The sequence below is a fragment of the Capricornis sumatraensis genome, chromosome 23 (genome assembly GCF_032405125.1).
Source record: "Capricornis sumatraensis isolate serow.1 chromosome 23, serow.2, whole genome shotgun sequence".
NCBI classification, from domain to species: Eukaryota; Metazoa; Chordata; class Mammalia; order Artiodactyla; family Bovidae; genus Capricornis; species Capricornis sumatraensis.
In genome coordinates this window covers 24,320,608-24,346,505 of record NC_091091.1, presented here as the reverse complement: position 1 = coordinate 24,346,505, position 25,898 = coordinate 24,320,608, and the positions used below count along the sequence as shown (strand labels likewise).

General features: G+C 44.5%; 2 protein-coding genes across 2 annotated transcripts in view; one reads left to right on the top strand and one right to left on the bottom strand.

Annotated features, from left to right (window-relative positions):
- Positions 1–20,266, bottom strand: part of PDCD11 (programmed cell death 11) — a 42,459-nt gene extending 22,193 nt beyond the window's left edge. Inside the window, exons 1-17 of the mRNA XM_068961429.1 lie at positions 20,188–20,266; positions 18,208–18,320; positions 17,113–17,244; positions 15,975–16,142; positions 14,366–14,527; positions 12,789–12,912; positions 12,198–12,379; positions 8,781–8,888; positions 7,464–7,670; positions 6,692–6,816; positions 6,447–6,507; positions 5,648–5,794; positions 3,694–3,945; positions 3,014–3,148; positions 2,320–2,514; positions 1,221–1,391; positions 219–438 (exon numbers count right to left, since the gene is read on the bottom strand). Coding sequence (XP_068817530.1) covers positions 219–438; positions 1,221–1,391; positions 2,320–2,514; positions 3,014–3,148; positions 3,694–3,945; positions 5,648–5,794; positions 6,447–6,507; positions 6,692–6,816; positions 7,464–7,670; positions 8,781–8,888; positions 12,198–12,379; positions 12,789–12,912; positions 14,366–14,527; positions 15,975–16,142; positions 17,113–17,244; positions 18,208–18,309 — 2,491 coding nt within the window. The 5' untranslated portion in view covers positions 18,310–18,320; positions 20,188–20,266. The remainder of the gene's footprint in view (positions 1–218; positions 439–1,220; positions 1,392–2,319; positions 2,515–3,013; positions 3,149–3,693; positions 3,946–5,647; positions 5,795–6,446; positions 6,508–6,691; positions 6,817–7,463; positions 7,671–8,780; positions 8,889–12,197; positions 12,380–12,788; positions 12,913–14,365; positions 14,528–15,974; positions 16,143–17,112; positions 17,245–18,207; positions 18,321–20,187) is intronic.
- A 148-nt stretch (positions 20,267–20,414) lies between these two features.
- ATP5MK (ATP synthase membrane subunit k) lies at positions 20,415–25,552 on the top strand. The gene is made up of 4 exons (XM_068961743.1): positions 20,415–20,527; positions 23,804–23,899; positions 23,990–24,082; positions 25,455–25,552. Exons 2-3 carry the CDS (start codon positions 23,813–23,815, stop codon positions 24,077–24,079), a joined length of 177 nt encoding a protein of 58 aa, XP_068817844.1. The 5' UTR covers positions 20,415–20,527; positions 23,804–23,812; the 3' UTR covers positions 24,080–24,082; positions 25,455–25,552.
- Positions 25,553–25,898: the final 346 nt, after the last annotated feature.

Below are 25,898 nucleotides of genomic sequence, written 5' to 3'. Positions count from 1 at the left end.
TGGGCGGCAGTTAAACAGGGGCATTCACTTTATAAACATTTACTGAGCAGTCCCCTAACAGATCTGTGCACTTTTCAGAGGTCCTACTCCCATTTTTTAAAGTTTAGCCTTGTTTTTTTAAATATCAGGGGAGCCAAACAACTCATTGGAACAGACAGGCCTAATGGAGGCTGCACACGCTCCACCCTGGCCCTCATTGTCTGCCCTATTGCCCCCACCTCGGTTGCTCATGAGGCTCCGGACGCCCTGCCGCTCCTCCAGGCACTGGCTCAGGAGGAGGAGGCTGGTTGTGGCCAGGTCCCCCAGGGTGCAGTCCGACAGCCGCAGCGACAGCAGCATCCGCTGCTTCTCCTCGTCCACGTTGGTCACCTTCGCAACCACCGTCTGCCCCTCGACAAAGTGGTCACTTGTGGAGGTCACAAACTTGTCACTCAAGATCTAAAGGGAAGAATCACGTACAAAACGAAGAAAGGAAAGGAAGCCTCTATTAGAACAACCCCCTTGAAACACCCAGAAAGAAGTGTGTGAGGCAGTAGGTGTACCCCAACAAAGTACCTCCAGTTCTGAGTACAGCTGTATTCCCCTTCCATAAAAACACAGGAGGCGCCCTGGCTGCCAACTCAGCCTTCTAAGGCCACCCAGCTAAGAAGGCCCAGAGCAACTCTCTGCCCCTCACTATGCATGCTTCTGGGGCCCTCCCCTCTGCTCCCATCTTTAAAATTATTTTGGCAGGAGATACAAATGAGACCTTCCCAGGCAAGGCATGAGGGAAACACACTGAGGGAAGGGACGAGAGATTTATGAAACGTCTGTGGCAGGAATAAGCGATGAGCTCTTTGCTCTCCACCACCCTACACGGGCTTTGATAAGAATTCCTCGCCCTCTGGGTCTCAGTGTATGCAGTAACCTAAGTGATCCTATGGGATCTCTAGGATCCTCTCCAGTTGCAAATGCTGGCCATCCAATGACCTTCCCAACGCTATAGCATGAAGTGGAAAGTTACTCCTTCACCAGGACGCAGCCCTGAGCCAGAACACACAACGGGCAAGAGGAGTGCAGGTGGAGTCTCAGCCCCACTCCTCCTCACCCAGCACCTTTATGTGATGCCCCTGAGAGTGTTTCAAGAGAAGACAGAGTACCCTGCTCTTCCCCACCAGCCCTCGGGGTCTGTGACCCTGCTGTCTCCCCTCAAAGGCCCTTGTGCAGGAATCTGAACTTACAGCTTTGGGGGCCAGTCCACTAAGACCTGAGGGGAACTGGACGAACACTCCGTAGTCCTTGATGTTCTTCACAAAACCAATGAGCAGCATTCCGGGATGGATTTCTGAGAAGCTCTTGGGATTCTGGCCACCCTCTACTGCGGAGACCAAGGCTGGCTTCCTGCAAAGCAGCTAGTGGACTTCATCAAGGAATGTTCCAGAAAGGGCAGACGCACTGTCCACCTCTCCCGTCTCCTTTCTCCACTCTCTCTACCACAGTGATTCTCTGAGTGTGCAGATGAACAGCCACCACATCACCTGGAACTTGAGGCACACCCTTACACAACCCCCAGACCTGCTGAATCAGACGGGGTGGGGGCGGGGGGGACAGCAGGCTCTGTTGGACCAAAATCCTCCAGGTGACTCTGACACACACTGCAGTCTGGGAATCACTGTTTCATTCCCTTTCTTATCAACTTATCTCCAGATTACCAGAGGGGACCAGAAGGGAATGGCTTACCCCCAGGGCTTAGCAGCTAGATCAGCCATGACACCACCCTCTTGCCTCCACCTTATACCAACCAACCCTATTTCACCTCCTCTGCCCATCTTCATTCTGAGGAGATTTCATTTTACATTCTGTGAGAAAGAAGGCAGGGTCTTCCTTCTAAGCGGCCACACTAAGACCAAATGGAATATTCTGAGACCTGTACCTGAGCAGGGGAGGGGGGGGAAGAAAAGAGACAGCAGGTCCTTACCAACTGTTCCAACCGGGGACAAGCACCAAGTGCCCCGAGAAGGCTGGATGTGCCACTGGGGGTGTCCTGCTGGGCCCGGCATGCCACGCGGCCCCCTCCCCAACACCCTGGACTCCCACTCTGCATCTGAGAGCACCACCTCGGTCTTGCTCTAATTACCACCAGGGAAACAGAGGCAAAGTGCAGGCTTGCCCCCTGGTGTGGCTCAATGGATGGGCGTACCTCTGAAGGCAGAACCCACCTCTTTCCCATGAGTTTCCAACTAAGAGCAGAACCTGACCCGGAGGTCCCGTGCCCCTCCCCAGAGGCGCAGCACTCCCCCACCTCCCCTTCCGTGGGCCCCACAGCCCGGTAAAGGATACAACACGCTCCTCACTAGTGCTCAGACACAGGACCCGGTGCAGGGTGTCGCCTGTCTGGAGCCAGTGATACAACAGTGGGCCGTTGGTGACGTGGTCCGACAGATGAGCCGTGGGGAGGAAGCCGGGGATGTTGTGGGGCAGGACAGCCACCTTCAGCCCGTCTTTGGTCTTCTCTAAAACCTTCACATCCACCAACTACCCAGGGAGGAGAAAGACAAAAATACAGTACTTGTCTTGACAAGAGAGCAGCCTGTGTGGGTCAGGTGGAGATCAGAGGCACCAAATTTCAGCACCAGGCATGACTGAGAAGTCGGGATCAGAGAAGCGAGCAGCTTTCTCCCACTCCTACCCCATGCTCCCAAAGACCCGCAGGCACGCACACCACACACACAGCAGGACCCATCTGCTGCCCACGTCGCTCCTCTCCCAAGCCCCTCCAACGGGTCCCAAGGGAAAGACAGCCTTGCACGCTGGCCCTAGAGCCCAGAGAGAAGGGCAGCAGCACACCGAGGACAAGCCGTGCGGCAGCAGCATTCTCCTTTCCTGAACAGCCTCCCTGTGCTCTGACACACGGCCCAGAACTGTAGGCAGCTCCTTTGAGCTTCCCCCTCCAGCGGTTCCAGGACCCCAGTGTCAGTGGCACCCCGCTCTCTGCTTCTGTAGCTAAACCAATTTGTCTGGAGAAGTCAGGTACCTGCCCAGCACTAACGGCTTTCTTTTTCTTCTGACTCTGTCCTTCACACTCTTGCTTCGGATCACTCAACAGCCTGAAGGATAAGAGCATCCTCTCCTTGGACGGCTCACAGTTCAGCACCGCGACCTTCACCACCTGGTGAGAAACTATACCTGCTCAGCCCCGGAGAGAGGTACCCCCGCAACAGTGCTGCACAGGCCTTGGGAAAGCCCCCAAGACTCTGGATCAGACCAGAAGGCAGTGAAAACAAACATACTGAGAGTTACACAGAATCCCCATGAATCAGCCTTCTGGGTGAAAAACAGACATGAATGAATTTTGGGGTATAACTCCAAGTTTTAAAAAATGTTTTCCTAGTCTGCTGCAGACTCACTAGATTTAGGACAGTGCCCCCTTGTGGTGACAGTGGCCTCAGACCAACTGCTGATGTGAGGGACTCAGGTATATTGTGGTGAAGACTAACACCTTTCAGGTTGAGGGCCTCGGGTCCATTAGGTTTACCAGCTTCCAGTGAGCCCTTGTGAGGGCTTCTCTCTGTTCCATTCCATCTCCACTTAGCTGGCTCAGGCCCATTACCCACACGCTCTCTTCCAGATCCCTTAAAAGGCAGCTCTCCTACTCCTTCAAATCTGTGTTCCCAGGGTCATCGAGGAGAGGAGCCTGTCCAGGGTTAGGGTTACCTGGCCCGTGTAAAAGACACTCTCTGGGTCAGGGACGTACTCGGCACTGAGCTCGTGCCTGGGCACCAGTCCCTGCACGTCATTGTAGAACTTCACGATGCAGCCGTAGTCCTTGACCCGGAGGATAAAGCCGTGTGTCTGCAGACCAGGCTTGGCATCATCATAGCAGGTGATGGCAGGAAGTTTGGACTCAACCAGGGTTTTCTTCAGGGTCATCATGAGCTTCTTGGCTTTAGGGTCACAAAGCAAAACCTAGAGACAGGATACTGGCTGTCACCAAGTCATCTATTATTGAGGGAGCAACTGCAAGAGGGAGTCTCTGCCACCCCCTGAGCGCGAGGGCCATGTGCTGTTCTGTGCTTAGTCGCTCAGTCATGTCTGACTCTTTGAGACCCCATGGACTGTAGCCCACCAGGCTCCTCCGTCCATGGGGATTCTCCAGGCAAAAATACGGGAATGGATTGCCATGCCCTTCTCCAGGGGATCTTCTCAATCCAAGGATGAAACCCAGGTCTCCTGCATTGCAGGAAGATTCTTATTCTTTATCAAGGAAGCCCAAGAATACTGGAGTGGGTGGCCTATCCCATCTCTAGGGGAACTTCCTGACACAGGAACTGAACTGGGGTCTCCTGTATTGCAGGCAGATTCTTTACCAGCCAAGCTATCCAGGAAGCCCTGACCTGGGCCATGGTCAGTCCCTAAAAACCCGCTATCTCCTCTCTGAGAAAAATCTCAACTGTAGATCCTCCCTGCTTCTTGCTGGATGATAATCCAGGGAGCATTCATCTCTATTTCAAATGTACCTCCTCCTGTAAGGGACCCCTGGGCCTAGAGGAACACTCACCACGCCATCACACCTCCAGGGAAGCCTGAGTCGGTTACTCCTACTTGGCCTCCACTCCCTTTTTCTCCTGGACCGCTGCATCTCGTCTAACAGAATGAATGACTGAATCCGTTCACCCCCTCAGTCCTCAGTACTGCTGTGTGTTCACCCCCTCAATACAGCTGTGTACTAGCTAGAAACTATGATTGAGAGACCCAACCACCTCTCATTCCTCAGAAGGTCATCTCCTTGAGGGCAGAGAAATTCCTTTAACTTCCTGACCCCACTACTGTAAAATTTTGTACCAATGGCTAACCAATATCTTTGTTGACCCAATAACGAAATTACATGAAAACAGGAAAACCTAACACTGAGTTTGCACACGCCAGGCCCTAAGCACCATGTATTATCACATTTACTCTTTACAACTCTCTGCGGCTTCTCTCAGGACCCACGTCTATGTTGTAAAACACTCAAGTTTGGACAGCTTTGTGTGGGCTATTTCTGTACCTGACACCCCTCCTGATCTCCCTAAACCTTCCAAATCCTACTGATCCTTTCCAGTTCAAGCCCCACCTCTGCCAGATATCTAGACAGAAGACATTACTCTCATATAGAACTCAACTTGAAAAGTGGTTCTGCCATGTATTAGCTGTATGACTCTAGGCAAGACACTAGGCATTCCTACCCTTTCATTTCCCCATCTGCAAAGAGGAGGAAAACAGTACTTCCTTCTTATGGCAATTTTAAGGATGAAATGAAATGTTATGATGTGCTGAGCTCAGCAACTGGCACAGAATACATGTTACATGGTAGCTGCTATTGATAATCACTGATTCTCAATGATTCTTGCTGTCCCAGTATACCCTCATCTCCCCGTTCTGAGATGTGACCACAGCATATAGCCTGCACCAAGCCACGTGGCCTGCACTCTTCAGGAATGGATATTTTAACTCTCAATTATACCATACAATTATCAAAGGCAGGGACCCATTTTTCTCTTCCCAGTGCCAGGTATAGCACTGCAAACACTGTGGGGTCACTTTGTGGAAAAAGGCAGAAACTTCACCTGCGAGGCACTGCTCTCTTCCTATCTGGCCAACCCCACCAGCAACCCTTCGGGAGGCTCACCCGGCACTTGACCTCATCCCCAACGTGGTATTTCTTCTCCGGGTTCTTTATAAGGATGTCGGCCAGGTGCATGGTAGGTACCAGGCCCCTGATCTGCTTGCCCATCTTCACCACCATTCCGTGTGGCTTTATGGTCAGCACTTTGCCCTAAGAATCCAAGGAAAAGATGCCATGATGCCCCAAGAATGTCCTTCCTACACTTCCTAACAACAAAGCATCTCATACCTCTCTTTCAAAGTTCAGCTTCCTGGGGTAACTCCCTGTTATTCCAGATCTCATAGGGGCAAAGCACAGGCCCCACACTGGGCTGGATGCAGTAGAGTTTATTTATGAGAACTTTCACACCTTTTTGGGTAAGCATCTTTCTGTCTGTCTTACCAGTTCCATCTCCAATGGAGAGGACTCTGTCTGCTAAGGAATGAACTCTACATATAAAGGGGAGCTGCTCCACTGGGGCTAAGTGGCTAGACAGGAGAGGCAACTGGAACCGACTCCTTACTAGTATCCCAGGTGGCTAAATTACCAAAGAACTAACTTTTGACCTGGTCTAACAAACACTATCAATTCCCAAGACTGATGATCTACTGCCTCTGTGTAGTGGCATGGTGCTAGCAAGACTTTACCATGAAATTAATTTCAAGTCACTCAAGAGAAGAAAAAGAAATCCCAGTTAGCAGGCAGAGGGAAGGAACAGGCCTGAAAATGTGTTCATCTAAGGAGTAATGAGCTGCCAGTTAACCTGTGAACTAAAGACTGTCTGAAGGTGGGAGAGCGTCTAATTATATGCTTGAGGTCTTACCTTAACCAAAGCCCCAGGTTTGATGTCATGATACCAAAGGAACTGAGCTTCAATAATAGACCTAGAACAAAAGGCAAATACAACATTAAATACATTAGGGCAGAGGCTGCCTAATATTCAGGGCTACCAAAGTCACACTGGCAAGGAAAGAAACCCTCACCAAGTAAGGACAGGAAACGCCGTGGGCACGCACCACAGATGAACACGCACACCTCTATACCCCACACAGTGAGTGACAGACTTACGTCCTCAGAGAGAGCAAGGCCAGCTCATCCATTTGGCTGTAGTCGATGATTCTACACTTGTGAGTGTTCCCTGGCTTGAAGGCCTCAGGTTTGAAAGTTTTCTTAGAATTGGAGAGATGGTTGCGCTACAGAGTACCAAGTGATTAAGGACAAGTCAGAGGCAACAGATCTGAGACAGCCAGACATTAAATCAGACGTGTAAATGACTCAGAACATTTATCACCTACCATAAAAACAGCACTCTAATTACCTGTTAAAATAATTGCTCTAACTAAAAAACTGTTTTTTACTACCACAGAATCTCTATAAAGTCAGAGAACCGTCTAGATCATGGATCAATAAATCACAGCTCACAATGAAATGCCTATTTTTGTAAGTAAAAGTTTGCCTGGAACATAGCCATGCCCTTTCATTCACATACTGTCCTTGTTGCTTTCAGGCTACAACAAAGATAAGTAGTTAGGACAGAGTCCATATGGTACCTGAGTCTAAAATACTTACTATCTGGCCCTTTAAAACACCTTCGCCAAGCTCTGGTGTAGATCCTAACTCATTTTTGTTCCTATCATCAATCTGGTGTCAATTAAGGCAAGCCAATCTCAAGGTACTCTAATATAACAAACAGACCTTGTTCAAGTCATTAACTGTCTGCCACGTTTGGGGAAATTCAAAAATAGGAAACTAAGTCTCAGGGACGAAGGAAGCAAAAAGAATCCATGTCCCCAAAGTCCTTCTGGTGATGAGAACCTGATGAAACAAAGAGACTCCTTACCCGAGCATAGGCCAGAGCACCATCCTTCAGCTTAAAGGTGGCCCCAGCATTGCCAAAAAAGCCCTGGACAGGCACATCATCCAGCACAGCTCCTAGCTGCTGGCACAAAAGCCGGGTGAGTGGGCGCCCGGGCTGCAGGAAGACAGGGCGCAGGCTCAGCCGCACAGCTCTGGTCCGAGGATGCACGCAGAGGACACAGGCTCGTACCTAGACAAGGGACACAATGAGGATAAGGCACACTGGAGACAAGACACCCGGAGCCGACTTTCAGGCGTTTGACTCTCTCTGTGCTGACCAAGTCATACAGGTGGAAGTATAGAAACGGCAAGTACAATCAAACAGCATGTGGAAAATTCATACAGAACACCCCAGAGGAACCACGTCTGACTAAATCAACACTTATGCAAGGGCAGGAACATGGGTATCATGGGTACCAGGGTCCCCTCAACACCATGAGCCTAGTAATGCATACGCGACAGGAGCCGTGCACTGGCCTCACTGTATCCAAAGGCTCATCTGAAACATCAGAAACAGCCTGCTCTGATCACAGGTCCTAGCACGTAAAATGTCTCAACTCTGTACACAAGCATGACTTAAGGAGAAAAAAGTCACTAGAAAGAGGTTCACCAAAAAATCAATAATATTATCACCAGGTGCTGGGGAAATCTACTTTAAAAAATAAAACAACAAAAACAAAAAACCAACAAGGTCTCTATAACTTCCAATAGCATGAGTTACTGGTAAAAAATAAATAAATCATTTTGGAATTTTTAATAAAAAATGGGTAGAATATACTGGAATTTTCTTCCCAAATATCCACAATCATAGTAGAAAATTTGAATATTTAGATCAGGGAAGAAAAATCACTTAGACTTAACCACTAACACTTGACTGCATAATCAGATAGTATTTTAACCAGGTGTACCATAGCACTTTCATATTCACCTTCACTTCATATAGCACTTCCATATTTTGAATACAAACATATATATTAAACATACATTTTATTCTCCTGTGTTAACACTTTCTTAGAACACTTTAAATTATAACGGCAAAAGTTTCACTACCAAGAGAGAAAAAGAAGCAGAGTCTATGAAACAAAAATTACAAGGTGCTTTCTTCTTCACAGGCTCCTATTCTAACCTCAATCCCCAGAAATAATCACTGACCATTTCCTATGGTCCTTCCTAGACATCTTTCACTCTCCTCACCACCCCTAACAGGCATACACACGAGTCCTAGGACCTGCCTGTAGCAGCTGTAACACTGGTTGCAACACAAGGCAAATCAAGAAAAGATGAGCACAACATTTCTTACTTGCTGATTTGAGAAATATGTTCCGGCTCTCTTAGGATCCAGGTGCATGAAGTCAACCAGGCCACTGAAGAACGAGAGGAATTTAAGTGTAAGGCCAAGTGGAGTCACCTAGAAATAAACAGAACCAATTGTGAAAAAAACATCTCTCTGAAAAAATCAGGAATGAGAGACTGTTCATACTGAACATTCAAGGCCACATTACCATAACTCCCCCTGACCCCCAACCCTTATCATCTTTCTTCCCATAAAATCAAGAGGCAGCACAACCCCTGGCACTGGCTCTTCCTATACTCAGTAAGCTCACCCACTACCACGACATCCCCAGCCTGAGAGGATTCTCCACTCTATGGATTTCCCAAAGGGATGGAAGGCACTTTACACAAAGATCCTTGAGGAACCGCCAGCCTGACAACTTGGACAAGTTGCTGCTAACTTGGTGATGTGCTCAGGCTAACATGGGAAAACCCAGTGCGTGCAAGCAGGAGATACTGACCACGAGCAATTCGCCCACCAGAGGCTCGCAAAGCTAAGAAAGTGGGGTGACAAGGCCCTCAAAAGAGAGCACTGAGGCAGGGAAACTAAGTCAGATCCCCACGTCCTCACAGGGTTCACCCTTCTCCCATCTCCATAGAAAGTGGGAGAGTTATTCTCTTGGAAACTGTATCAGATTCAAAACACAGGAATAGTGCATAAACCATGAAAATGTGAATTAAGAAAAATTCTGAATATCGTATAGATATAGATATGAAGACATCCAGCCCCTTTCTGCCATCCAGCTCTTAGGCTGCCAGGCTTATATCCTTAGATTCTTTCTAGAGAAATCTAACATGCCAGAGAAGATTTCTAACAGTGACACCTGGTAGTTTCTCAAAGATGGTCCGCTAGCTCCGGCCCCTGACAGGGAAGTCGGCCAGTCAGCAAGTCCACCCAGGCTCACAGACTTCCCAGCAGTTTTCTAGTGACTCTCTCATAAGATGGCAGTCAAAACAAAAACTCAACAGAGGATGGGAGGTTTAAGTTGAGAGACTCTCCCTAAAGTAGGATGCAAACGCATGCATGTACCAAAACAGAAAGTAAAAAGTAAGAAAATTAGAACTGATCCATTAAGTCCAACATCACACTAATAGTTCCAGAAAAATAAAACACTTTAAAATATCTGATAAGGGGCGTATATCTAGAATACACAAGGAATTTTTACCATATCAATAAAAAGCAATGAATAAAGGACTTCTGATTCAATATTTCTCCAAAAAATTTAATGGCCAATTCGCAACATGAAAAGATGCTCAACATCACTAATCATTAGAGAAACGCGCATCAAAATAACAAAATACCACTTCACACCCACCCCTTCTAGGAGAGCCATAATAAAAAGAATAAGTGTTAATGAGAATATGAAGAGGACCTAGAATGCTTAAATTGCTGGTGAGGATGTAGAACATTGCAGCCACTTTGGCTGTTCCTCAAAAAGTTAAATACAGAGTTACCATATGACCCAGCAAGTCCATTCCTAGAGATGAATACATGTGTCCCCACAAAAACCTGTATACAAATTTCACAGCAGCATTACTCCTAAGAGCCAAAAGTGGAAACAACTCAAATGTCCACCAACTTCATATGATGGAGTATTATTCAGTCATAAAAATAAAAACCCTCCATGAGCTTTGCTGGTAGACAACATTCACGTGCGCGTGTGCGTGCTAAGTCGCTTCAGTCGTGTCCAACTCTTTGCATGGGGCCCATGGACTGTAGCCCACCAAGCTCCTCTGTCCATGGGACTTCCCAGGCAAGCATACTGGAGTGGGTTGCCATGCCCCCACTGCCCTCCAAGAGATCTTCCCGACCCAGGGATCGAACCCACATCTCTTAAATCTCCTGCACTGGCAGCCAGGTTCTTTACCACTAGCACCGCCTGAGAAGCCCTCACAACATTCACATGTGTCGTCATAACCTGTTGCTAGAGGAATTAAATACACCCCTGTGACTCCACTAGAAGAGGATTCTCAGAGGCTTATGCCTGGTTTCCTTCAGACTTCACTCATGGGCCTCTTCTCTTTGCTGACTTTGCTTTGCCTCCTTTCACCGTAGTGGATCACAGCCATGAGGACCACTACATGGTGGGTCTATGAGTCTCCCTGGGAAATCATCAAACCTGGCAGTGGTCTTGGGAATTTCAAGACACACTGAGTCAAGATTAATCTCCAATGTGCTTTTAGGGGACTTTCCTGGTGGCTCAGATGGTGAAGAATCCACCTGCAATGCAGGAGACCTGGGCTCAATCTTTGGGTCGAGAAGGTCCCCGGGAAAAGAGAATCACTACCCACTCCAGTATTCTTGCCTGGAGAATTCCACGGACAGAGGAGCCATGAGGTTGCAAAGAGTCAGACACGACTGAGCAACTTAGCATGAATGCTTATGCTTTTTTGAGGATGTTTCTGGAGAATGTGACACATTAAAACAAGTGAGTAAACCAAAAAAGAGAAATACATAGAATCAAAGAAGGTTCTATCCAATACAGAAGAGTGGGGAAGGATCCAGAATAATAAAGACCGGAAGCCTCTGGACATCAGCTATGCAGCAGCTTTACAAAGCAACCATACTGGAGCCAGATGACAGTAGAAGGACTCCAGATGGGAAGAAATAAAACAAAGATTATTTTAAAAGGTTTGGAAATATAGAAAATAATGAGGGAAAAATAATTACAGGATGTATGAAGAAACAATGATAGGAAGAGAATTCAGCAAATGAAACAAAACTGATCATTAACTCCAGGGTTGGGGGACGAAATGGTTCAAGAGACAAATTATATTACCTAGTTCAGCAAGTAAATAATATTTATGTGGTCCTAATAATTTAAATACTGAATAATGATTTAATCAAAAGTTGGGAGAAGGGAGGAATAAGGGAGCTGAAATTTCATCTACCTTGATGAAGGGTTAAAACTCAGTGCCTCAGTGATAAACCATGAGATCTAGCAGAAGCATATTACTTAAAAATACAGAGGTAAACTTCAAAAGATAAGCTAAAAGAATTAAAGATGGAGGTTCAATGGGGTGAGAATTCTTCATTAGAAGCCTTTTAATATTAATACCATTTAATCTTTAGATCAGCACTGTCCACAGCACATATGTAACTGAAGTCACGTATGTTATTTCCAGTTTCCTAGCAGTCATACTGTAAAAACTACAAAGAAAGAGGTGAGATTTGTTTTAATAGTTTATTTAACCCAATACAAAATATTATATTGGGCAAAATATTGTCATTTCAACATGTGATACTGGCTAAATTTCAAGTACTAATGGCCACATGGGACCAGGGCTACCCTACTGGACAGCACAATTTTAGACTGTGTGCACACTCCACTTTAATACAAATTATTTTTATTTTAGAAAACAGTAGTAACAGTGAATGGCTTACCTTCTGTACCTGCGCTTTGACCACCAGTCCTGGTAGCAAACTATTGAGGGTCCAACTCTGCTCCTCAGTAGCAATGGCAGAAGAAACTTCCGAGTGACCAATAGACAGAGTGACAACTCCTCCACTGCCCTTCACCTCCTCAATGAGGCAGTTCAGGTACTGACCCACCTTCAGTCTAGCACCTGCAAGTCCAGCCCCCCAAAAGGAAAAAACATCTATTATGAGAAGAATTTTAACTTGGGCTCAAGTGACACCTTAGAGATTCATGGCCTACTTGTCCAGTTACCATGCAGTACTCCCCATATTCCCAATTTTCAAGAAACCATCTACAAAAATGGGAGTGAAATGACTAACTGATCTAGAATCAACTACAACACCAAAAAATACAAAAACCTCAACTAGGCAAGGGAGTGCTGGTTCAGAGGCCCTGAGGGTCCAAATTTCAGTGGAAACTTCTATGTGGGAAAAAGTGAAACTGGCCCATCAGATTTTAACAAGCCTGGCACTCTACTCTTACTGAGACAGTGGCATTTAAATATAATCCCCACACATACCACCTCACAACCATGTACTTGTCCTTCTTCCCCTCACCTTTGTTCTTCTGCCGAATGTACTCCTGGGCTTTCTGCAGTGGCAGAAAAGCTCTGGCCCCACTAACACCAATGTCCACTAGGTAGCCATGGTCTTCCAGGCTGGACACAGTGCCCGTGAGCAGCTGGAGGAAGAGAAAGCATTCCCAAAAGTTCGAAAGTCACAGGTCATAGGACACATAACCAACATTCACTACCAAACACAGCAAACATGACTGTTCCCACCATTGGTCTCGACAAATCATCCCAGAATCCCAAGCATCCTCCCACTTTTAAATTTAAACCTCAATTGCTACAACACAGGGAATACAGCCAATATTTGATTATAACTCTAAATGGAGTATAACCTTCAAAAGTTGTGAATCACTAATGTACTATACATCAACTATACTGAAAAAAATTTTTTTAAGAAACGGAAAACAATCTCATTAAAGGATAGAAGAGGGAAAGACATCAATTAACTTTAAGGGGTTTGAAGATCTTAGGGTTTCCAGACAGTGAGGAGCTGACTAATGGAATGACAAAGAGGGGTCTCTTTCTGGAGGATTTTCAAAAGATAGGCAAGCCTTTCATGTCATACACATGAAAGGGGTGTGGTGCCGGCACCCCCAGTGCCCAGACAACTGAGAATCCAGAGCCACCCTTCTAGCTGTCATCATGTCTTTTCTAAGCACCTCCAACACCACCCTCACTTCACCAAAACCTCTTGCCAACCTCCTCTACATTTCACTGGAAGCACTGTGGCATTCAAATCTGGCTCTAAGAAACACTAGCTATTTGGTCTTTGGCCACTTAAGTCAGGTAAACCTTTATCAGTCTACTTTCTCAAATGTACAAGAGTGATACCTATTGGCCTCACAAGGTAGCTATGAAAATGTCTTCAGAGAAAGTGTCTAAAACAGCAACGGCCAAACAGCCGCCTCTCGGTACTTGTCAATTTCCTACAACTTACGGTTTGTTCCCCATTCTACTCAACATTCAGGGCTTGGCCCAAACTTCAAAGCTTCTAACCAAATGTTCCAAGACCATATTGATCTTCCTCTTAAGTGAGTACAGTTTATCTAAGTGTGTTTTACACCTACTCGACTTGGAGGTGCTGAGCAGGGATTCACATCTCCTGACTGGGAGATTCAGTAGTCGAGTATCCATTAATATGGTGACAGGCTAACTGCTCTGTCTACCCTGGCTCTTGCTCTCAGACAGCAGCCCCCAAGCTTTCCCCACAAAGTTCAGTGGCTTTTAAAAATGACTTCATCTGTGAAGAAGCCTCAGTAAAGAAGAAGGCACTTCAAGAACTTTCTCACCCTTGCTAAGGTTCCTTGGAGGCATCTTTTTTTTTCCCTACCAGCAAATGTTGGGCTTGCTTTCCCTTTTTCCCATCCAGAATGATGTGATTAGGTTCAAGTCTTCAACTTCCATTAAGTACCCAAAGCACCTTGGAGATCTTCCCCCAGGAAAAGACACACCCCCCATGTGTAACAGTTAAGCTGAAAGTGAAGGGTAGTCTAGACACCCCCAGAAGGCAGGACATGGAGAAGGCATGTTGCCTGCTCCTCCTCCCTCGCCCCAGATACGTACCATGCCAGGTTTCAGGGTCTCAGCACTCAGCACTCTGTTGACATTTTTGGGGTTCAGAGAAAGCATGACATTCTTTTTGCCCCACTTTGTGGTATCCAGGCTGCTCACCACACATCTCACCAGCATTCCAGGTGAGAAGAGCTCAGGCAAGCCGACCAGGTCCTGCATAATACAAGTGAGAAAAATCTGATATGTACCTTTCCCCTAAACTGAGAGTTCACTGCCCGACCCTGACTCAGTGGTTTCTCATCCTCAGATCCCCAGAGCCCAAAAGGCAGATGACGAGAGTAACTGCTCACCCACAAAGGCATTGGTTTGTGGCCATGTCAGTCTTGGATTACAGATAAGGTCTCCAAACATCTCCACACAACAGGCAGATGTAAAATGACTTGTCAAAAGAATCTTCTACAATTACCGTACTTCCTCATTCACTTCCTCATCTTCCGCTTACTCCTCAACTTTCTGCAATCTGCATTCCACCCCTTCACTCCATACTGGATCTCCCAACAAAATCTCCAATGACCTCCACGTGGCTTGATCCAACGGCCCACTTTGCAGTCCTTCTCACATGACTTCAAACGAGCCATTTTCACTCTGGTGCTGCTTCCTTCCTGAAACATTTCCTCCTGGCTTCTGACCTTTCCTTCACTGGTTTTTTTCCTCTACCTCTCTGGTCCCACCTTCTTCTGACAGCAACTCTCCTTTTATTCAGCAACTAAAATACAATGTTGACTCCTGGTTCAGTCTTTCAGTCTCTTCTCCCTCTGTGTGCTCCTTATAAGCAACTTCTTCCTACTCCACAGCTTCAACCACCACCTACCTACACAGAGAAATCCCCCTGAGCTCCAGAATCACCTATTTACTGGTCGTCTCAACTGTACCTCAAACTCAACACAACCAAAAATCAAATCATGATCATCTCTCCCATTCCCGGTACCCTTTCAGGGTTTCTTATCTCAAGATGGCCTGGCCAACTGTTAACCATTCTCAACAGAAACCTAGGACTCATTTCTGACATGTCTCTTGGCCTTGCCACCCATATGGAATCCATCACGAGGCACTGACTTTACCTCCTCAGCCCTCAGTAAATCCATCAGTCTCAAAGCCTGGACTATAACAACAGCCTCTAAACTAGTCCCTAAGCAACTACTCATGCTGCTTCGATTCATTTTGTCTTCTGCCTACATATCACCCACCTCAATGAGAGCATTTCAAGGGCTTCCAATTGATTCCAGAAAAACCAATCCTTAACATGGTCTAGTCTCCACCCAGCCCTCTAAGCCCATCTCACACCACTCTCCCTGCTCTCTGTTCTAGTCGCACCAGCCGTCTTCTGCTACAAACGGGGCTCCTACTGCCTGAACTCTCTTCCTTTCTTCTCCAGCCTACCCTCATCTTTCACATTCAGCTCAGATATCCCTTCCTCAGGCAAGTCTTTTAGGTCCCCTGGCCTAAGTGAAAGTCCCCTTGTTTAAAAAATTTAAAAAACTTAAAAACAAATTCTCTAGATAAACTCTCTTGGTATCTTGTACCTTTCCTTCTTAGCACTTAGCAAAGCTGTCATCTTACATCTCCCTCCAGTTACAGATTTCATCCAGGTTTCCCTTACCTGCAGGGGCTCTTCCTGGGCCACCTGCTCATTCAGCTTTTCAGTGTAAGCATCACAGATTTCAGTCACTTGCACACATCCTTGGAGGCCGTTGGGGAGACTAATCACCAGTTCCAGTTCATTTACCTCTTTCACGCAACCCAAAATCCGCATCCCCTCACACAGGGACTAGAAGAGAAAGAGTGAATTATGTACAACAGGGAAGAGAACACTGAATAGGGAGGTGGGGAGGCGGGGTGAGGGTGGGGGTATCTGGCTTCTAGTCCTAACTCTGACATAAAAAAGCTACAAGAGAGACATACGTGTATATATTACACACTCATCATGTTTCTGACTGAGCACCATGAAAGGCTGAAATGATACCACTGTGTTTACAGCATGAGGGTGTTGGAGGGCACACTCACCTTTTCCTTTATTCCAAGCAACCCAAACTCAAATGCCTGGGAGGCAACACAATGAAGAACACAGACCAGGAGAGACTAGGGAAGTCCGGCATGTGTGTGCCAGGTGTAAAGGGCACAACGCTATTCAGCAATGTGTGGCTACAAATATGAGGGCGTGCATACTTGTATTACCAGCACTTTCAAGTTTCTATAAGAAGCCAGAAATCACATTCTTAATGTAAAATGTTTAAGTTTTCTAATGTTGGCACCAACTTTTTTTTAAGTAGCACACAGGACGAACAAAATATTTCTGCAGGCTGGAAGAATCTTTCCCTTCACTATCTACATCCGTGTGTATCTTTCCCTTCACTATCATGTGGCTTTTTCTTTTTTATAACTAAAGTATCAGAGTTACCTAAAAACTTAAGGGACATAAAAAGAATGCTTCACTTCTCTGAGATAAGTTTCCACATCTGTGAAATAAAAGGGTAGAATCAGAATGACTGTTAAGGGTACTGCCAATTCTAACCTATGAATTTACTAAAACACAAGTTCCAAGAAAGCATCGGCAGGATGAAGGACTTAGCCGCTAAAATGAAAAACAACACACGATCCGTGATCACAGGCATTGACAAAACTGGAATAGAGACATAAGATATGTACACATGTATATACACAAAAAGAATGAAGGGAAAAAGGGAAGAGGAAAGGAGGAAGAGCACATCAAGTTTGTTCAAAACCAAACATTGACAAACCTCCACATTAAGGATTTCAAACTTCTCTCTGACAAACTTGCTGCTTTCTTTGGTTTCAAATTTCACCTTTTTTGTTTTTGCTGGCCCTTTCTGGGTCTTTTTCCTTTTGGTAGATTCCTCTTCAGTAGAAATCTAAAGCGGGGGAGGGAGGAGGAGAAGATCCAAAAAAATAAAAAGCAGCTCATCCAGGCCTTTCCCTTCAATTTCAGTTCATCTGTCACCCTGTTTTATCACCCTTCTACTCCACCCCACTCCCAACTGTTCTTTAATTCCTGCCTCGTGGCCACTCTCCCATCCTGACACCAATTCTCCCTGTGACGAAAATCTGTGTCTAAAAGCCTCTTCCCTTCTGCGTTCTTCCTCCCTTGACAGGGATGGACATGGGGGTTCCCCAGTGGGAGAAGCAATTTGGAACAGTGCATGAAAATAAAAAAGGTGGAGTCACAAAGATCTCTACCATAACAAGCTGTGTGGTTTCAGCTAAACTATATAATTTCTCTGGGCCTCAGTTTTCCACCATGGAATGGTGATCTCTGCTTCACAATACAGTTGGAAAGATTACATGAAATAGACCTAATCATACAACTGAATGTTAGTTCTGGTCCCTCTAGCATTTGGAGCACAACCTACTTTAGGTGAAGATTTCAAATTCTAATGCAAATCATGATCATTTTACACAGCCTCATTCAAACCTTATTCAAACTGTTTTCTCTCCATCCTTAATCAACATGGTAAGTTTCTGAGAATGAGAAACAGGGAATTCCCTGGCAGTCCAGTGGTTAGGACTCTGCGCTTTCACTACCAATGGTGCAGATTCAATTCCTGGTCAGGAAACTAAAATTCCACAGGCCTCCTGGTGTGGCCAGTAACAGAAAGAAAGAACAGCACTGAAAACTTACATAATAAATGCCACTCATGCTTCAAAAGATATAGCCTTGTGGTGGGATGGACTCTCTAACAAGTTAAATGTATAGAAGTAGACTTCAACAAGAATCCAAACTGGAAAAGCACACATTCTCAGACAAGGCTCATTCCCCATAAGTACACTAGAGAGAAAGTGTTCTGCAAGTCTTCCCAAAAAAGCACCCCACTTACATCAAATAAGTTGTCTTGTTCAACTGATTGCTGGAAAGCTTTCTCTGATTTGTGGGTCTTTCTTGTACCCCCACGGGGGAAGCTTTCTTCCATGGCTGCCATGTTTGAGTGTCCTAAAAACAATGCAAAAAGTTGGTAATATGTACTTCAGTGTCAAGGCTGTGATCGATGGGCAAGAGACAGAGCCTTCTAGCACCAGTGTGCTAGACAGCATTCAAGACTAAGAAATGGATGGTTTGATGCCAGGCAACAGAATCCATAATTCATCTTTCCAAAGGTTTTTGCTTCAAAACCACACGTTCACGTATTTTTCTCCGTAAGTTATACTTTCAATGGAGCATCATTAAACAGCGTCAGTTAAGTCACGCATACTCAAATGACTACATAACCCCTTATCTTCAAAGACTGCACACACATCTAAGATAAAACAATTCTGCAAATAATCTAAAATACAGATCAGGTTATAAACTATCAACAAGAAGGTAGAAAATAATAAGGCTTCAGCAAAGGAGGAAGGCTTTCTTAAAAAGATGCCTTTGAACTGCGTGTTAAAAGATGAACAGGATTTTGACAGGTGGAAAGGGAAAAGCAGGACGAATATGAGAAAAAGCATGGAGACAGGAAAACCCAATTATTTTGAGCAGCAATACGTCTGTCAAACTGCTTACAAAGACTTCTCTGGTGGTCTAGTGGTTAAGGATCCTCCTGGCAATGCAGGGGACACCATTTTGATCCCTGGGTCCAGGAAGATTCCACATGCCATGAACAACTAAGCCCATGCATTACAACTACTAAAGCCGCAGCACCCCAGAGCCTGTTCTCCACAAGGAGAAGCCACTGCACTGAGAAGCCTGTGTACTGCAACTAGAGAAGCCTCTGCTCGCCACAACTAGAAAGCCTGCAGAAACAGACTCAGTGCAGCCAAATAAATAAATAATACATAACTTTAAAAATATTTAAAACTGCTCACAAGCTTGCTTGTCTTTCTTTGAAGAACTGTTCAACTAGATTACAAGGTGAATAAAGCATAATAATTGGAATTACATTTTAAAAGACAGATTGAGCTCTCTCTGTGTCAGATCTTTCATTGGGTGTGAGTAAATTAACTTTTACTTGGGTAAGTTAGACCCTTAAGAAAAGGAAAAGACAGAACAGTAACCAAAACATATATATACTGCAGGCTATAGCCTGGACAAGGAGACAGGACTGAAGCTTCGAAGGTAAACCGAGCACGTGCTAAGCAGCTTTGGTTCTGTCCGACTCTTCGCGACCCTACAGACTGTAGCCCGCCAAGCTCCTCAGCTCATGGGATTCTCCAGGCAAGAATACTGGAATGGGTTGCCATTTCTTCCTTCAGGGGATCTTCCCAACCCAGGGATCGAACCTGCCTCTCTGTCTCCTGCACTGGCAGGAGGGTTCTTTACAGTTAGCGCCACAAGGAGATAGAACTGAAGGAAGGTACACACCGGGTAGGATTAAACGGCAGGAAAAGCCAATAGAGAAATAACGAGAACCAGAACTAGGTTTAACTGAGAACAGGAGGAGGGGTTGGTTCTGAGAGACACTTGGAATTAGGAATCTAAAAAGGCTTGAGACTGTGGAAGAGATGAGGACCTAGAGGGAGCCTAGGAGTTAGAATAAGGAATGAATGTATTTCGTAAAAGAAAAAAAAAAAAAAAAGGACAAAGCAATGCGGTCAAGTTTACTAGGAATTTGACCCTTAATCTTACTTCACAAAAGGGGAAACTGAAACTTCAAAGAGTAAAGCGACCCTGAGACAAAGGGATCTGAGCTACTTTCTAGGAACATAACCTGACGTTACAGGGACCACTCCAGCAGAGCCGGCTTCAGAGGTGGAATGCGGTGGCCCAACCACTCACCCGGCACTGCGGGTGCATGGCAGGGATCCAAAGCAGCTAGTCTTGGGACAGCCCTGGAAGCCACGAAGTTTCCACCCTTGTCGCTTTTGCCCCCACTCACCAGCCCCGGGACGCCAGCACTTCTACTTCAGAGGCCGCGCCACGGCAATCACACACGCGGAGACTGGTACACCCGCAGCCTAACGCTGCTCTTCCGGAAGCGTGGGCGGGCTCAATGCCCTATTTCCGTTGCTATACTGGATCCAGTTCTACAGGGAGGGGGAGGAGATGTAGAGACAGGAAACGGAAGGGCGGGGTTTGGAAAGGTAGCCAATCGACGCAGAGGGCCGAACCCTTCAGGCCCGTTGAACGGTGAGGGGGAGGCGGTGTCTTCCGGCGGGATCGAGGGGCAGCAGCGTACGCTGAAGGACACAGGCCGTGGAGTTTGAACCCCTTGAAAGGTGAGTGTGGAGGGGAACATGGATTTAGACCACGCGCCTCCGCTCTGTGGGGCCGGCATGGAATCAGACTGTCTCCTGGTCCGGGCACACCGCGAGGCCTTCGCTTTGGTGGGGGCTGGCGGAGAGTGGTGGTGATTAGAAAAGGAATTAGAGAAAATGAAGGCGTTCGGACAGTGACTGGGAAGCCTCGGCGCGAGGCTCCTAAAGGCCCTTAGAATGTATTTTCCAGTGGAGAAAAGGAGGCCCGCAGGGAAGGGAGGCCCCACCAAGGTCACTCAGTGACGTAATATTGGATCAGAACTCGGAGTTATGACCCCTCTTCTCGTCATAGTAACCTCTCGTCCACTGTATGCCCAAAGCAGTTTGTTTCCACCGAGCTATGCTTAGGAAGCTGTCTAGCCAGGTTCCTTTAGCTGCACTGCAGCCTTCGTCTGGCGAGAGTGAGTGTGGCCTGGCCCCGAGTAAGCGGCTTAGATATCTGTCTGTGTTCGGTCGGCGGGAAGCCCTTTTACTAGTAGTAGCTAGAACAGAGAGCTATAAACTCCTTGTACCAGAGGTAGCTTCTGGTACCTGAGCAGCTGTCTCTTGTGTTTGCCTCTTTTCCCGCGAGATCTCACCATTTCAGGTAGGTGTCCAGTCAGGCCGATTAGTAGTACCGAAAAACAGAAAGTAGCGAGGCTCGTGGGTCACTTTGGGCTTTTTCTGAAGTGCTCATTTTACAGGTGAAGAGAAGCATGTAAAGATTAATTATATTTAAAAGTAGTTCGCTGGGCAGTTAGAAACAGAAGCGAAGACCCCATGGCTTAGACTTTGCCTTAGGCTACAGTTTAATAGTTAGTATGGTTCTGTTTAATCTTAGGTATTTTTCATTCATGTCTTTTTCAACTGATGTATAACTCAAAAGGAAACCAAGTTTCGGTATAATTATTCCACGAAGTACACTTAACACAAGGATTCCTGATCTTTCCCTAAAAGTAACCTGGAGTTTGCTGAGGATACTAACCGCAGTGCTTACAGGCTTTGCTGCAGTTGTTTGGCGGCAACATCTCACTTACCCTTCCATCTCAGCGTTTTCCGATCTCGACTAAATTGCCGCTGGTAAACTGTGCCATCCCCTACAGTCAGAATTAGTCGTCTGTGGAATATTGCAGACATCAGCCTTCCTTCTGTATTGTATAGAGGGAGATTTAAGACACCTTAAGATTGTTTCAGTTGGATACCACATTCTGAAAATGTTTGTTAGACACAAGTTAGTGGGAATTAAGCCCTTGTTTTCTGTAGGGTTTTTCCTAGAAACCTGCTTGACACTGTTAAGAATCCAGAAATCAGTCCTGAAGATGAATGGGAAAGCATAAAGTTTACTAAAACCTTTAACATAAAAGCCATATCATAAAATTTTCTTTTAATGGAGATTTTCCTACTTGGACTGGACTGGACTTGCCAAGGCCTCTAAAGTGACCCAAGGAAGTTTGTAATCCTTCATTGCTACAAGAACCTTCTTGAAATAGTGTTCACAATTAAGGTCATTTGTCGAGATTTTCATTGCCAATTCTATGCTTGTGAATGCCCCTGAAGGCCTTTGAATGGCAAACTGTATAGAGTGCCGGTTTCCATAGCAGCAACTTCCTCACAGGTTTCCCCTGATTATATTTCATCAAGAGTCGGCTGAGTCACTGCCACTGCCTACCAATCTCGACCGGACCTCGACCGGCTCGTCTATGTTGCCAATCGACTCGGCGTGGCGTCGGTCGTGGTAGATAGGTGGTCATACAGACGAGTTTTCGAGTGTTGCTCTGGTGACCTTTGATGTGCCTTTATAAAAGAAGTACATGCCTTTGTGAAATACATAGGCTCTATAGATGTAATCCCTTTTTCAAGTCTCCTGTATATTTAAGGGTTTTTTTTTTTTCTCTCCTATATAATTACTAATCAGAGTTTGGTTTTCTGTTACTGCAGTGTTTTTCAAACTTTAACATACATTGGAATCACCTAGATGGCATATTAAAACAGATTGCTAGGCCGCTGAGTGTTTTATTCAAAAGGCCTGAGAATTTGCGTTTCCAGTGAGTTTCCATGGATGATGACAGTGTAGGGACAAAACTTTGAGAACCTTTGATGTTCTCTATAATGCCCAGAAATAGGAACTTTTAATATTGCAAGGGGGCATCTTTTCATGTCTATATTTAAAGATCTCTGTGCATTGTGTTTCCTCCCATGGGAACCATCATATATCAGTTTCCTATAAATGCACTTATAGTTATTTCCATAAACTGTATTTCAGTTGCCATCCTTGAACCATACTACATGTTTCCACTTTATAATATTTCTATATAAGGATAAATTCCTGGTGAACAAATTGAACCAACTAGATAAAAGGATAAATTATACTCTGTCATAATTGAGTAGATATTACAGAATTGCATTTTAGGAAGGTTGTACTCCCTCCAGGCAGCAGAGAGATAGCTTATTTTCCCACATTCCCACTACTCCTGCTTATTATGATAAATTTATCTTTGCAGTCTGATGGTTAAATATTTGTCTCATTTCATATTTCCTTCACTGATCATGAGGTTGATTATCTGTGTTTCTTTGGCCACCTTTGTATTTTCCCTTCCGTAAGATGATTAAAATGCTTGCCCATGTTTTCTTCAGATATTTTGGTTTCACTTTTTACATTTACATGTTTTCATCTGTTTTTGGTATAAGGAGTAAGGATTTTAGCTTCCACTCCACCACCAATAGTTAGTATGTATTAATTCTATTTGGTAATAAATAATCCCGCCGCCTCCTTCCCATGGAGGTCCTAAATTATTTATAGGAAAAACTGTAAAAAGTGGTGTTGCAAGGTGAGCTGTTCAGTTAGTTTTTTTGGTTGTTAACCCTCTGAGAGACTTTGAAAAGTATCACAAGCTCCAGCTTTCAACTAGTCTTAAAACTGATGGAATTCCATGTACAGTATGCTATAAGATAGAGCCAGGAATGAAAACATCAACCAATTTTGGGTCAGAAGATGGAGTTAGAGACTACTGTGTTCTATGTGTTATTTGATGTATATTCTGGAATGTTGTGTGATAGCAACCAAGACAAAAGTCCTCCTTCCAAATTCTTACCAATGTTTTTTCCATCATTTTGCTACTGCTTTCTTGGGTGAGGCATACATAAAATTTACAATACTTATATGCAATATATAATACTTATATGACTTTAATTTTAAAAAAGTTTTTACTTTTAAATAGCATCCAAACCAATTTGTTGCCTTCTTTCTTTTTTTAAAAGATTGAAATCATGGCAGGTCCAGAAGCTGATGCCCAGTTCCATTTCACTGGTATCAAAAAATATTTCAACTCTTACACTCTCACAGGGAGAATGAATGTAAGTATTAATAATACCTTTAAGTAGTTATGTTTTAGAATAATATAGATGTGACAACAACTCTTGTTTGCTTTTTCCTTTCTTTTTCAGTGTGTGCTGGCCACATATGGAAGTATTGCTTTGATAGTCTTATACTTCAAGTTAAGGTCTAAAAAAACTCCAGCTGTGAAAGCAACATAAACAGTAAGGAGATAATAACTTAATAACTTTGCCATTTTGATGTTAGGGTTCACCTCCCCCACACTATAAAAGTAATGTTGTCATTGTTCAAAATCTTATTAGTCAGGAAAAAGAAAAATATTGCTCATGTCTCCATCACCCTGACAGTTTTTGTTAATATATCAATTTAGCTCTTTTATATTGTATTTGTTTGGTTTCCAATGGCTATGATCCATATCTGTAATTTTGCTTTATAACATATATGTTCTCTATAAATTTGAATGCATGGGTGCTCATGGATATATGATTTATTTTATATAGATGTTTCCTACTAGAATTTTTAATATAAATAACATTACAATGAATGCTTTTGAGCAAGAAGTGTTTATTCTCTTAAGTGCCTGCTGAAAGGGACACCTAGCTTTCTCTCTCCCCACCCACCCCCCACAATGTTAAATTATGTCAGTTTCTGATTTTTGTTAGTTTGATGAGTAAAAATATTTTTTTTATGAAGTTGTATATTTTTTCCATTTGAGTATCATTTGTATTTTTAACATTCTCTGTGTTTTTAACATTTGGGACTTTGTTTTTGTAAAGATCTTTCTTGTATAAGCTCTTTTTGTAATTTTTTTTTGGTAGTAATTATTAACCAGCCTTTTAAATCAGTCGCAAATGCATCTTGCTTTTGAATTTTTATGTAAGCAATTCTGTCATTTCCTTAAATCCCACCTAGACTTCATTTTCTTCTTGGTGCGACCCAATGCCCATTTGCCCTGACAGGTAGTTTTTTTTGCCCAATTTTTCATACTATGTGTGCACTTAGTCACTCAGTCGTGTCTGACTCTTTGCGATACCATAGACCGTAGCCCACCAGGCCTCTCTGTTCCTGGGATTCTCCAGGCAAGGATACTAGAGTGGATTTCTTTCCATCTAAGCCACAAGGGAAACCCAGTTTTTCATATTAGGTACCTCTTTACTCTGTTTTTATAATGGGGATACTACCATCCTTCCTACTATTTAAACTATTACTTTATGGGGGGGGGTGGAGAATGTTCCTGGGTTGGCAAAAAAGTCCATTCAGGTTTTCCTATAAGCCAGAAAACCCTGAACAAACTTTTTGGTCAATCCAGTATCTTATGTACTAGGCTTTTACAACAATGTATATTTTGGATCATACTGAATTATTGACAGCTCTTTTGTTAAAGGTGGGAGTTTTAAATTGTTAAAAGCTGAGAAACAACTAAATTTGGGGGAGTTAATGACTCCTTTGAGACTCTAATGAATTTGCATTCAATTTCAGGGAGGTTCGTGGATAGCCTTTTACTAATAATTACTGAATGTTCTAAAAGCAGACTTGAACACGTTTGTGTCTAAACTATTTTTGCTTTGTTTATAGGATTCTGAACTATACATTATCTGTTAAGTTCCCATGCCTGAAGAAGCTAATGTCAACTCATCATGTGATACTCAATTTGTACAATAAATTATGAACCTGGAAAAGCTGGTTGTCTTTATTTACAAGATATCAAAAATATAAAAACTGTACAAAATGCAACAAAGGCAAAAAACTGGCAGTAACTTGGTCTAAATCTTTTAGTTTTCCAAAGCAAGGCTCAGTACTGGAGGTAAGCAACTGAAATGTCTGACTTCAAGTGTACTAGGTTGTATGTAACCATTTTAGCTGAAGTAGAACATGGAAGTTAATTTCACCTGGTTTATAGAGTGTTTGGGTGCACTCAATCCAACAGGTATAAATTCAGATGTCAGTGGATGGTTGTACTTCATCTATTTCTCAGAAAGGAACTGTAGTTCATCTTAGCCAGTTAACGTACATTCCACT

Excerpts from the sequence above, each read along its gene's own strand:
- ATP5MK (XM_068961743.1), top strand. The coding sequence starts at position 23,813 with ATGGCAGGTCCAGAAGCTGATGCCCAGTTCCATTTCACTGGTATCAAA. Across the intron at positions 23,900-23,989 it reads CTCTCACAGGGAGAATGAAT|TGTGTGCTGGCCACATATGG; the intron begins GTAAGTATTAAT and ends TTTCTTTTTCAG.